Raw genomic sequence first — 12,400 nt, 5'->3', positions numbered from 1 at the left:
TATAATTAAAAACTTCGAGTGAAGATTTTGTCCCTGAGGGCTAGCACACAACACGAAACATAATACTCGAGTGTGTCTGTTTCAATCGGTGACCTTTTTTTGATTTTTTCAAAGGCTCAAACGGACAATTTGATTATACTCCTTGTAATGAAACATTGTCGAATTATAAGAAAAATAAAATTTTCATTTTTTACGTGCCGATAGCGCGTATTCTTTTCATCAGAATCCTTTTTGAAAAATTTACGACCGCAAGAACGACCATGAAAAAAATAGTTTTGGCTTTTTCATAAACTGCTCGGTTTTCTCAGAACCGTTCAAACTGCTACAAGCAAATCTATTTTCTGTTGAAAGCTAACCAGGGCCTATTTTTGGAAATTTTTTTGGAATTTTTTTCTAAAATTTCCAAGAATTTGCAAAAAATTTCCAAAAACTGCGAACGTCCAAAAACCGAATTTTTCCATAATTCCGAACTGTTTTGGCAACTCCGGAGCTCAGCCGGCTCTCAATGATTTATGTTTGATTATTGACGCTCTCATCTTTCAAATTAATCATGCTCGTCTTCATTTGAAACCTGATAGTGTCAAGAAATAATCGAGAATCAGTTAAAACGCTAGGCTGATTCAGCAGTTGCCAAAACCGTTCGAAATGGTGGAAAAATTTGGTTTTTGGACGTTCGCAGTTTTTGGAAATTTTTGGCAATTTTCCAAAAATAGGCCCTGGCTAACACATTCGAGGTCGTGTTAGCGCTCGTACATTTTTGAAAAACGGCCAAATGTATGCTTTTCAGCAAAGCTTCGATGCTTCTTAAACTGCTCACCTTTTTTCAGAGACGGTCAAATCTTAGAGTTGTAATTACTCTAATAGTCAAACAACTACTACCGAAGCAAACAAATTCGTGGCCGTTATTACGGTCGTACATTTTTCGAAAAGGATTCTGATGAAAAGATATAATCAAAAATGAAATACGAGACACGCAAATGTAGGCTACAATTTTAGCTATGCATCGATGCCTCTTAAGTAAATAAAAAGTAATTGTATCGTATACAGTAATTTCGTTCGGATTCATCTTGGTTCGATTTTTTATTAGGCTTGATCTTGACTTTCCACAAATCCTTTTCTACACAAATGACATTGGCTCATCGTAGGAATATGAAGAAGTTTTATTTAATTCAATCTTCACATTTACACATGGCTAAATTGTTGCCAACCTTGAGGCGCAAACGATGTTAGCACTTTTTCACAAAACTATGCCAGTCCAAAATAATCATCAAAACAATAATAATTTTGCCCTCAAATGTGGGCAAGCATTCACCCATGTGTAGATTGCTCTTAAGAGGCATCGATGCTTTGCTGAAAGGCCGTGAAAAGCATACATATGGGCGTTTTTTAAATACTGGATTTTAGTTTACTTTTGATGACATATTTCCACCAGAATCCTTCGTTAAAAATATAGAACAGCAATAATTACCACAAATTTTCATTTTCTACAGTAATTTGTACTTCATTTGCTGATGTGGCGTTAAATTTGGCTGAGCTAGCATAGGTGTCTTCCAAGGCCGTTCAAAATGTCAATCGTCATCCACAGAGAAGCCAATACAACCTCACTTTGAAATTTTAACAAACAAATTTGTTTAAGTTGCGGTTATGCTTGCTTCTGTGGATGACGGTCGGTAGTTTTCGGCCTGTCAAATGGAAGAAACCTATTATCAATTGTTTTTTGACTGAACGCAATCGAAAATGCATGCGGTTCTATGCGTTTTCATGTAAACTTTGAATGCGTTGCGCGACTCAGAAACAATTTTTTGTCAATTATGATGAAGATTTCAGTTTCTTTTTCTAAGTCGTCTTGATCCGTTGTGCATTCTACGTTCCTTTTGATTTTTGAATTTTCTGTAAGTATGTTTTTGGAAGTGATTTCAAATCCAGAAATTTGTTCACCGAAAATCTCCAGTTGAAAGAGAAATAAGTAAAAAAATCATTTTTCTTATGATTCACTAATGTGACTTATCATCCTTTGGATTTAAGTATTCATGTTTGATATAAACAGGAAAAGAAAGAGTGATACACTAATCCTAGTAACTCTAGAAAGATCAATTTAATAAATTCAACAACTGTTAACAATTAGGTCGTGTGTTAACTAAACACTACAATGATCATGAACAATTGGTTTCGTCTGTTCCCGGAGCCATTCGCGAGCGTCATCATCGCCTAAACTTTCCAGCACCGGATCGGTGTTGGTAAGAACTCTTTCATGATATTCATTCAGCCAATCGATCTAAGTAGAAGGCATTAACATGAAGATCACGTAAAAATTTACTCAACCGATGAGATTTCTATACCGACCTCTTGCGGTGTTAGCAAATCGGTTTTGATGAGACTGGTTTGTATCGGAACCATTGTTATGTGATAGAATTGCAACGCGCCAACATTATCAAAGTTTCCTTTTAATTCGGGTGCAGGAATGGCCTGTACTACGTCTTCTATACGTATACCGAACTCACCCTCTTTGTAGAAGCCCGGCTCTGGTGTATGAAAAAAAATATTAAAAAAAATTAGAATACGTCACGTCGGTGTTTTAATGTCGAGTTGATCGCATGGTGTCAGAGTTTCTTGTAATAAAGTTTAGAATTTAGGCGGAAGTTTTGATTTCTTACTCCAAATGACATACTCAATCCATATAAAATGTGCTGTAGAAGGTCGATTAAATTCTTTAAAAAAAGTTTGTGGTTATGTAGCCTCAGTCCGAGAAAACTCAATTTTTCACGAAAATTGACATATATTTTGAGTTTTTTCGTACTGAAGTTACATCACCACAAACATTTAAATTTTTACTGAAAGCTAAGAAATTTGAAAACCCTTCATTGGGATATATCAAGACAATTTCCCGAAAATGTATTGAAAATTGTATCACAAAAATTAACCGGAAAAATTAAAAGAAACTCACCTCTGACGCTTTCCATTGTATTTGCGCATAGTCTCATTAGGTCGCCACGGATATTTGAACACTAAAACACTTTTTACTCGATGCAAAAACAAAAAGTTTGTTTTTGTTTTGTCGCGACAAAAACACAAAAAATATTTCGACATAAACTTTCCGCTATTATAAGTACTAGAATGAATGGCTACTGTGTTCAATTCGGCGGTAAAATATCATCATTCAAAAAGTGTCGGACATTATATAGAAATCATGAAACTGACAGAAGGTAGCGATTAGATTTAATAATGCTCGAATAAATCCTCCCCCATCGTTGAAAGAATGTCTGCTGAGCCCTCGTAAAGCTTTGCTTTTGCATCGAGTAAAAAGTGTTTTAGTATTCAAATATGCCTTGGCGACCTAAACAGACTGTGTACGAATACGCTGGAAAGCATCAACGGTGAGTTTCTTTTAATTTTTTCGGTGAATTTTTGAGATACAATTTTTCATACATTTTCGGGAAATTGTCCTGTCATATCCCAACGACGGGCCTTCACCAAACGATTGCCGTACTTTTTCCAAAAAAGATGCTAGTCAAAAATTATCATCAAAATTATACTAATTGTGCCTAAGGCAACTTTTTAGCAATGTGTAGATTCCTCTTAAAACCTGTGCTCAAATCGACAGAAGTGTTCATAACTTATGACATCTTTTTAAATGGTTATCGTTAGTGAAGTTTAAGTGAAATGAAGGGAAACTTGTGTGCAAAACCTCTTGTTTGTGTGAACAAATCTTTGGATGTATTTGAGTAGAGTGTATTGGTGTGAAGGAATGAAACGGAAAGAAACGGATTTTACCTCACACTCACACCAATACACTATTTCCTTGTAAGGTAATAGTAGATTACTATAACAGGGAGGTACTGAGATATTCAAAGAAGTAAAACTATCCGAGGGCATGGGAAGGGGAATGCCTTAAATAGTATACTGTTGGCTCAGATGGAAAAACGGCCATTACCGAGTACGAAAAGTTGCAAGGAGAGCCGAAGACCAGGTTTGGCAGTTTTTCCATCTGAGTCAACATTATATTTTGTCATAGCAGCGATCGATCGTTTTCTGCGCGCTTCGTCTTGTGGATCGAATCTTGGTCGGGGCAACTGAAAATTTTCATTTGGAATTATTGGGGTGTGAGGGAATGTGTACAAGTACATTCCCAGCCGGCGTGCAATTTGACTCAAAAATGAAAAAATTTCGAAACTAAAATCGATCGCATGCATGACCACAAAATAACTTCCGAATAGCCCAATACACGGTGGTACAACTCAGTGTTCATTCACACCGTGTGTGGATTGGGCTACGTTGAACTCCACTAATACTAACCATTTGACGTGAACATATTTTCAATCATTCCTGGTTCACCATTTCCACTAGATATCAACGGTGGATACTCATGTACATTTAGATACGCTCCGATTCCGTGACCGGTCCCGTGACCATAATTTAATCCAACATCCCATAAAGCTCGTCTGCAAAAAAAAAACCATTCCGTTTGATATGCTCCAACGCTTAACATAATAAAAATTTCATACCTGGCCATAGCATCGAAAAACGAGAACTGTAGGAAAAAGAAGTCGTTTCGTTATCATTCAATCGAAGTAAGATTAACTTTTGAAAATTTAATGAAATTTTTTCGAGCTGTAAAAACTTTGTAAACACCGAAGGTAATGCAAACCCACAGAAACCCAAGGGACCCTAGTTTAAGGTGAATTTGTGGTGAGTTTATTATACAGTGATGTATTGTACGAACACGGACAATATGCTGTAAACATATATGTATGAAAGTTGGGTCCCGTATTTTTGGTGATCCGCTGAGGGTTTGCATTACCTTCAGTCCTTTAATGATTTGATAAAATTGTCGTATTTCAATTTTGTTAGTCTGTTCATAAGCAACACTAGAAGCAAGTCAACCTCAAACCACAAATAATGTAAAAAAGAAACCCTCACCGGTGCTCTATTGGGAAACTTAGCCGATCCCATTGATATAAACCCTTTCAGTACTCTTGTGAAAGCTTCCTTCTCGAAATCGGACGGAACGCCGAAGTGCACAGTTCTGGTGGTATCTACGAATCAAACACATTAATTTTGTTTTGTTTTTTTGGTAAAAGATATCACCGACCTGTAGTTCCATCAAAGTATTGACCGCCCGAATCAAGTAAATAAATTTTGCTTTTATCTATAACCGCAGCTGTCTCCTCAGTAGGACTGTAATGAGCCATTGCCGCGTTACTCCCTACAGCACTTATAGCCTCAAAACTTAAACCTCGGAAATATTCCTGTTTCCTGTTGATCAATTTTGTTTAGATGTCATCCTCACACAATGCGGACTACAACTCACGCCCTAAATTCTGCCAATTTTCTAGCACCAGAAAGCTCGGTTACAACCTCTGTATCGATGTTCCGGCTCAGCCAGCATAGATATTGTATGACTGCGGCACCATCTCTTATATTCGCTTGTCTCATGCCATTTGCTTCAATTTGATTTTTTACCACTTTCAGTAAAACAATAGGACTTGTGCGCTCCACTCGTCTAGCAGCTGGAACCGTTTCATAAATATCTTGGCTCGTTTTATACATGAGTATTTGACCGTTGGTATTTGCTACCTATTACGAGAATTGGTGGAGACATGGAGCGATCTTTAGTTTTCATTCATTAGGTAACAGGTTTACAGTGAAATTAGGCCAAATGTGCCTGTCTGAGTAGTCATTCATAAGTTTACTATACTCACAATGTCTGCTAATCCAGCCTTAGTCAGATCATAGTCGAAAACTTCGATTTCATCTTCAACCCCTTCTTCCTGAAAATGCTCTCGAATATTCGGTGTTATTCGAGAGGGTTCCAAAACGTATAGGCGCACTTTATCCGACGTTAGTATTACATATGCGAAGAATACGGGGTTGTATGGTATATCAAGTCCTCGTAGGTTTAATAGCCCTTCAGAAGCAGATATAATTGTTATAACATGTCTGTCTCCCCATAATGATGTCTACAAAAGATAAACTTAAACATACATGCAATATCATCGAGAGCCGTAACGATGTGTGATTGCACTCCAAGTACTGTCATTTCCCGTCTAACATCTGCTAATTTCTCCGAAATTCTTCTTCCAGAGAATTCATATGGAAGAGCAATAATTTCCTCATAATGCGGCGGCTCCTTATCTGTCCAAACCAGGTCAACAAGATTTTTGTCGACCGATTTCAGAGTGTAGCCAGCTGCCGAAAGATACATTGACAGGGCGAGATACGATGATGAGTCAATTAGTTTCGGATCGATTCCCACAACAGAACCTGTGGCTAAGTTATGGGTTAGCCAATCTTGATACGTCTCGACACCAACGTTACCTTTTAAGAAATTGACATTTTTTTTCGGCTCATTATTTGTGCTATCAAAACGAAACGCAAAACAAACCAGCTTTTTTCAATGTCCAACTTTCGTAGAGCTGATCTTCAGCTTGAATGTGATATCTAGAATCCGTCCACAATAAAGCTTCATCAGCTGTAATGACGACAGTACCAGCTGATCCACTAAATCCACTAACATAATGTATTCGCTGATCACCAGTCGATATGTACTCGCTCTGATAACAAGATTTTGTTCACCATCATCGTCTACTTAAAACAAACCAAATTGTATACCTGATGTGCATCTACTGACGTAATTATGTATGCATCAATAGCTACATCTTCCCTCCGCATGAGGCTGCGTAGCTCTGTTAAAATTTCATCTGAGGTTTTCGGCTCTTCAACATCTGTCGATACTTCTCTGCCCGGCAGTGACACGGCTCTAGGATGTTTGGGAACATAAGCTGTTAATTCTTTTGCCTATTGTTTGTGTCTATTAAGACGTTAACTAAGTTAAAGTTTACGTTGATGTGAATTCTATCATTGGGGGCAACGACCGATATATGCACCCATAACCTGACCTTAATACAAAATGTAAAAGTTATTCCTAGTCTTTCCTAGCGAAGCTGATTTGTAGAACAAGGTTTTTTCACATTTTCTCCAGTTTTTTCAATTTTTTTTTTTTAAATCAAAATTTGTGAAAATTAGGGAAAAAACCGAAAAATTAGAAAAACTAGAGAAAATTATGAGATTTCCTACCAAAAACTTTTTTCTTACACATCAAAGGTCGACTATTTTCGCTCTTGTTGCGTAAATAACTATTACAACATTTTTCCGTCTGATTACTGTTTGCAGAGGATGTTCAAGAAAGTTATAAAGATTACATTCTCACAAGCAATTTAATCAAAAATTCAATTTAGAAAAGCCCACATTTTATCAGATATTGAATTTATTTTTCTTCAAATCATTTACAATTCGAATGAAGCTGATAGTGGACTATTGAGACCGATAATGGTATTTTTTGGGGATAGATATGACTGAATATGACTAACAGTTAAGACAAATTGGCTGAACAATAACATAATTTCTCATTTTCTCCAATTTAAAGCATCTCAGTTGATGAGAATTCAGAATGTTTTACAGTTAATGTCAACAAAATCTGTGTTCGAGTTTGAATCAGCTGTACAAAGGTTACTATGCATTTTTACCACCTTAATAAATGTAGTTAGGTTGCTACAGAGGGTATAGTGTACCAGCTAGTACAGTCAGACGATTTGTAAGGCTTACTTGGGATGAAAATTTAGACAAAACAAAATTTCGTCCGACTGTACAAAAGCTGAAGCAAAATTAGACTCAGAAATTCATGTACTATGTGTAACATGCAAATATGGTCATGATCGTAGTTAATTTATTTAACACAGATACCAAATGTCAAGTGGAATGCGTGGAACGCGAGTGCTTGGAGAAACAGCGACTGCTACGCAATTGACATCTGATTGTTTTTTTGTTGATTTGTTGGTTTTGTCGAGTGCCTCTCAATTTTAACATTTTCTTTCGCTTTGGTGTAACAAGGACTGAAACAGCTTCTAGTTTTGTGTTAAAATTGTTTCAAAGTCTTCTAAATTTTTTAGGTTTCAGATGTGTTCGTATATATTAAGCCCTAATTAGGCCGTTAAATCGTGAATTTTGCTTTGTGTTTGAGTGATTTGTTTCCGTACAGAACTCATTCTGTTCTTTTCTTTTTTAAAAGAAAAATTCAATTAATTTGATAATACAGTAGGCAAAGTATCTAAATTAATAATTTTCCATTAATTCGTCACAACTTTTAATTCATAATTCAATCCTGAAAATTCGTCAATCTAAAAATACACTGCTCGTTCGCATTCACATCCGCAATCAACAAACGTCAATCGGTTTTCATTGTCTCATTAGATTTTTTTGTGAAAATGTTTTTTGCCTACCTATTAAACCAGAGCTCTCAATATTTCCGAAATTTTTCCATTTCGAATAAGGAAAGTGCTCTTAAAATCAACAAATCGAAAACAAAAAACAATGTTTTTATTCTTGGAGTTATTTTCAGGAAATTTGTGCTACGCAAGCCTTTGAATCTTAGACTAACCATACTCTAAGCTTTGAATCGTCAATTCAATCGACTGTTGTATTTAATTGATGATGCGAAGATCCTTACAGCAAATTGGAATGCATTTTGGGATCGGCAAAAGATTTAGGCAAAGTTTCAGAAAACTATGTAGTTTATGTGGAAAATCAAATAGTTAAAGATTTCTTTTGAAGGTTGTTTTGAAGATTGTACTTAAAAAGGTGAGGCAACCATGCTGTTTTCGGTCAGTGAATTAGCTTGGCCACACTACAAACCACTTATGCCTCGGAATAGGTAGGTTTTTGACATGAAAATCAAAAACCTGATCTGACCTGACATGTTTTAAATTTAACCTGAAATAACCAGGATTGACCTGATTCAATTGCATATTTCTTGCTAGTTTCCTTTGCCGCTGAGTTCTAAAATCGTAATTTTCGTTTCGTAGTTTCACGGAGGATATTTGCATAATAGAAGTAACAAATTTCTCAAGATATTGTTAAAATAATTTGCGAAATAGGTCTGATAGAAATCAATTCAGGTCTGTATTTTCAGGTTCAACACAAATCAGGTCAAGTCAAAATCTATCAGATCTGATCCAGATCATATCAGGTTTCAGGCTATTCCTATTTCAATCATTTTCGATTACACTCGTGGTGTCCTTCAAATTACTAACGAAAATGCAATGAAGATGCGTCTGATGTTTATTGTCACATGTTGGATTTTGTTTCTTCGCCGTTGGCTAAATTAAAGTGAAAGCTACAAAACATTTGTAATATGCATGTGGAGAGGAGTTAGTAGTCTTAGCTTCATATTTTTGTTGATTTTCAGTGATGTAATTAGTAGTCAAAAGAGCCTGATGAAGAGCAAAGCCGAAGCTCGAAATATTGCGTAAACTAACGTCTTTTATTTACAAACCACCGCTATAGTCCAAGAAATCAACCTACTTTAGTTTATTGTCACATAGCACATCCTTCTGACAGAAAAACCAAATAATATATTTAACGAAAAAAAGTTGAGCTACGGTTAGAGCTTAGAATTTTATTAAGATTTGAGATAAGCCTACGAGGTGTAGTAGTCAAGCCATTTTCTACACTCACATTTTCTGATATTTTTCAATTGTCCAAATTTGTTAATGTTCGACATTTACGCAGCATTTCGGAGATAGAAATATGAGATTTATTACATAATGCCATAGGTGAGGGATATTATTCCCCACTGGATTAATAAATTATCAAGCAGCACTGCAAGGTATTTTTCTAAAAAAAGCAACGAAAAACCAAATAAAGAATGAATTAACTGAAGTAACGTACTTATTTCAAGAATATCAATACAAAAACCAGCGCTAAGAGTGCAATAAATTTATCAGATTTCTCTTTTCGACTAATGGATTTTTTAAATCTTATTAAGAAGGGGTTGCTGAAATAGTTCCTCCAAAGTGAGTTGATAAGAATTTCTGTAGATAAAAAGAGATTAGGTCAAAATTCAAAGATATTCAGTGAGCCCGGCTCTAACAGAACCCTTCTATTATTCAATATTAAAATTAAGATCCATTGAAATAGAGGAAAAAAACTTTTGAATCGAAAACATCTGCAACTTATTAGGAATTCCTGATATTTCTTTATTTTCGAGTAGATAAGTAGTCAAAACACATTTTAAATGAGAATGAATTGAAAACAGTATCGAACAAGCGAAGAGCAATTTATATAAGTTTTTTAACTGTTTTTGATCAATAAATCTAAGTTTTATTAAAAAAAATCGATATCCGACACTTGCGGATCATAACTTCTCTGAAAATAACTCCAAGAATAAAAACATTGTTTTTTGTTTTCGATTTGTTGATATTAAGAGCACTTTCCTTATTCGAAATGGAACAATTTCGGAAATATTGAGAGCTCTGGTTTAATAGGTAGGCAAAAAACATTTTCACAAAAAAATCTAATGAGACAATGAAAACCGTTTGACGTTTGTTGATTGCGGATGTGAATGCGAACGAGCAGTGTATTTTTACTGTGGATTTACATAGCAACGTAAAAGTGACAGATGCAAAAATTTTCTCATACGGCAACTCGAAATTTCATTCATAATTTTAATTTTATGAATGAAATTTCGGGTTGCAGTATTTAAAAAACATTGCATCTGTCACTTTTACGTTGCTATGTAAATCCACGGTTAGATTGACGAATTTTCAGGATTGAATTATGAATTAAAATTTGTGACGAATTAATGGAAAATTATTAATTTAGATACTTTGCCTACTGTATTATCAAATTAATTGAATTTTTCTTTTAAAAAAAGAAAAGAACAGAATGAGTTCTGTACGGAAACAAATCACTCAAACACAAAGCAAAATTCACGATTTAACGGCCTAATTAGGGCTTATTATATACGAACACATCTGAAACCTATAAAATTTAGAAGACTTTGAAACAATTTTAACACAAAACTAGAAGCTGTTTCAGTCCTTGTTACACCAAAGCGAAAGAAAATGTTAAAATTGAGAGGCACTCGACAAAACCAACAAATCAACAAAAAAACAATCAGATGTCAATTGCGTAGCAGTCGCTGTTTCTCCAAGCACTCGCGTTCCACGCATTCCACATGACATTTGGTATCTGTATTAAATAAATTAACTACGATCATGACCATATTTGCATGTTACACATAGTATATCGATACATATAGTAATCTGTCTACCGAGAAAGATGGCCAAAATAAACGACGATTACTGGTTGGCATTTTCCATTTTATAGCAAAAAATTTAGTTAAACAAACGAAGTAAAAGATTTGGTGCTTTTCAGCACTGAAAACATTTGAAGTAGCAGATGCGTTAACAGAAGGTTGTTCAACTTACAATGTAACAGCGAGAGTACATGCAACCAGTACAACGAAACCAGCAGCTCCTCCCAATAAAAATTTGGCATTTTTTCTCATCTCTTTCGTCTATATTACACAATATAATAACTTCTGTTTAATAGTAAACTGAAGAACTGAAGTTTCGGACAAAGCAAGACAAATTTAATTAAATCATTGAACTTAAACCTTATACACAATAATTTAATCAAATATCAAATTGAATTCAATGTTATTTATCGAGATAATTTAAATTTGACGATGTACGCAACTTCTCGCAATCATACAACTGCATTCAGACAATGTAGAAAAAGAACTAAGTCCTTCTTAACCGCGTTCAACTGATTAAAACATCAAAATTAATCGCAATTTTTGCTTTCTTAACGAAAACTATGATTGTCTCTCACATTATGATTGTGTGTTATGTTATGGAATATTGCTCAATGATAAAACGTACAACTGAACAACACCCGCTGTCCTTCTCTGTTTTTAGATTAGTGTATTTAATCTGCGGTTTTTTGATGGTACAAAAAAATAAACGTTTTATTGAGACCTCGATGCAGAGTCAATGGTGTCGCATTTAAATTCATGAATCGTTATTTGTAACATTGAGTACCTTGCGAAAAAATGTTTTAAATAAAAAAAAAAATATTGGAAGCCAGTGTGACATTTGTTTGGTACAAACAAATCAAATTTTAACCAGCAAATTGGTAATAAATTACGATCAAGTCTTAAATTATGTAAATTTACGTTCGCAAATGAAATGGAAATTAAATTCTTCAGCGTTTTGGAGTCGGGCATTGACTGCGTGGATGTTGAGCGAAGAATGATCTTTTATTAACAGTTTAGATATCGCAAAAATAATCACTAAATCTCTTGGTTTTCTTGTTCAGGTAGTTAGACAAAATCTTTTACTTCATTGGTTTTAACATACATTTCGCTACAGAAGAGATCATCCCATTCATGGTCTATTATTCGGAATTTATTTACGGAAATTACTGAAAATGACCTAAATTTACCGGAATCTTACTGACTGTTTCGCACATGCAAAAAATCCCACTTTCGTAACTGATCTGTTCTCCTCTGTTCCACTGATTTCTCTCATTTGTCATTTGAAATATCATAAAAAGGTGGAGA

General features: G+C 35.0%; 1 protein-coding gene across 1 annotated transcript; it reads right to left on the bottom strand.

The window, feature by feature from the left end:
- Positions 1–2,082: 2,082 nt before the first annotated feature.
- On the bottom strand, positions 2,083–11,604 carry LOC119069489 (xaa-Pro aminopeptidase ApepP-like). The gene is made up of 12 exons (XM_037173560.1): positions 11,265–11,604; positions 6,610–6,757; positions 6,383–6,551; positions 5,983–6,315; positions 5,700–5,905; positions 5,309–5,574; positions 5,090–5,253; positions 4,918–5,033; positions 4,503–4,528; positions 4,294–4,439; positions 2,344–2,522; positions 2,083–2,275 (listed from the first exon to the last, which is right to left on the bottom strand). Exons 1-12 carry the CDS (start codon positions 11,342–11,344, stop codon positions 2,138–2,140), a joined length of 1,971 nt encoding a protein of 656 aa, XP_037029455.1. The 5' UTR covers positions 11,345–11,604; the 3' UTR covers positions 2,083–2,137.
- Positions 11,605–12,400: the final 796 nt, after the last annotated feature.

Source organism: Bradysia coprophila (assembly GCF_014529535.1).
Source record: "Bradysia coprophila strain Holo2 chromosome X unlocalized genomic scaffold, BU_Bcop_v1 contig_35, whole genome shotgun sequence".
Taxonomy (NCBI): domain Eukaryota; kingdom Metazoa; phylum Arthropoda; class Insecta; order Diptera; family Sciaridae; genus Bradysia; species Bradysia coprophila.
The sequence above is the reverse complement of the archived record's forward strand: the minus strand, read 5'-3'. Positions and strand labels throughout refer to the sequence as shown.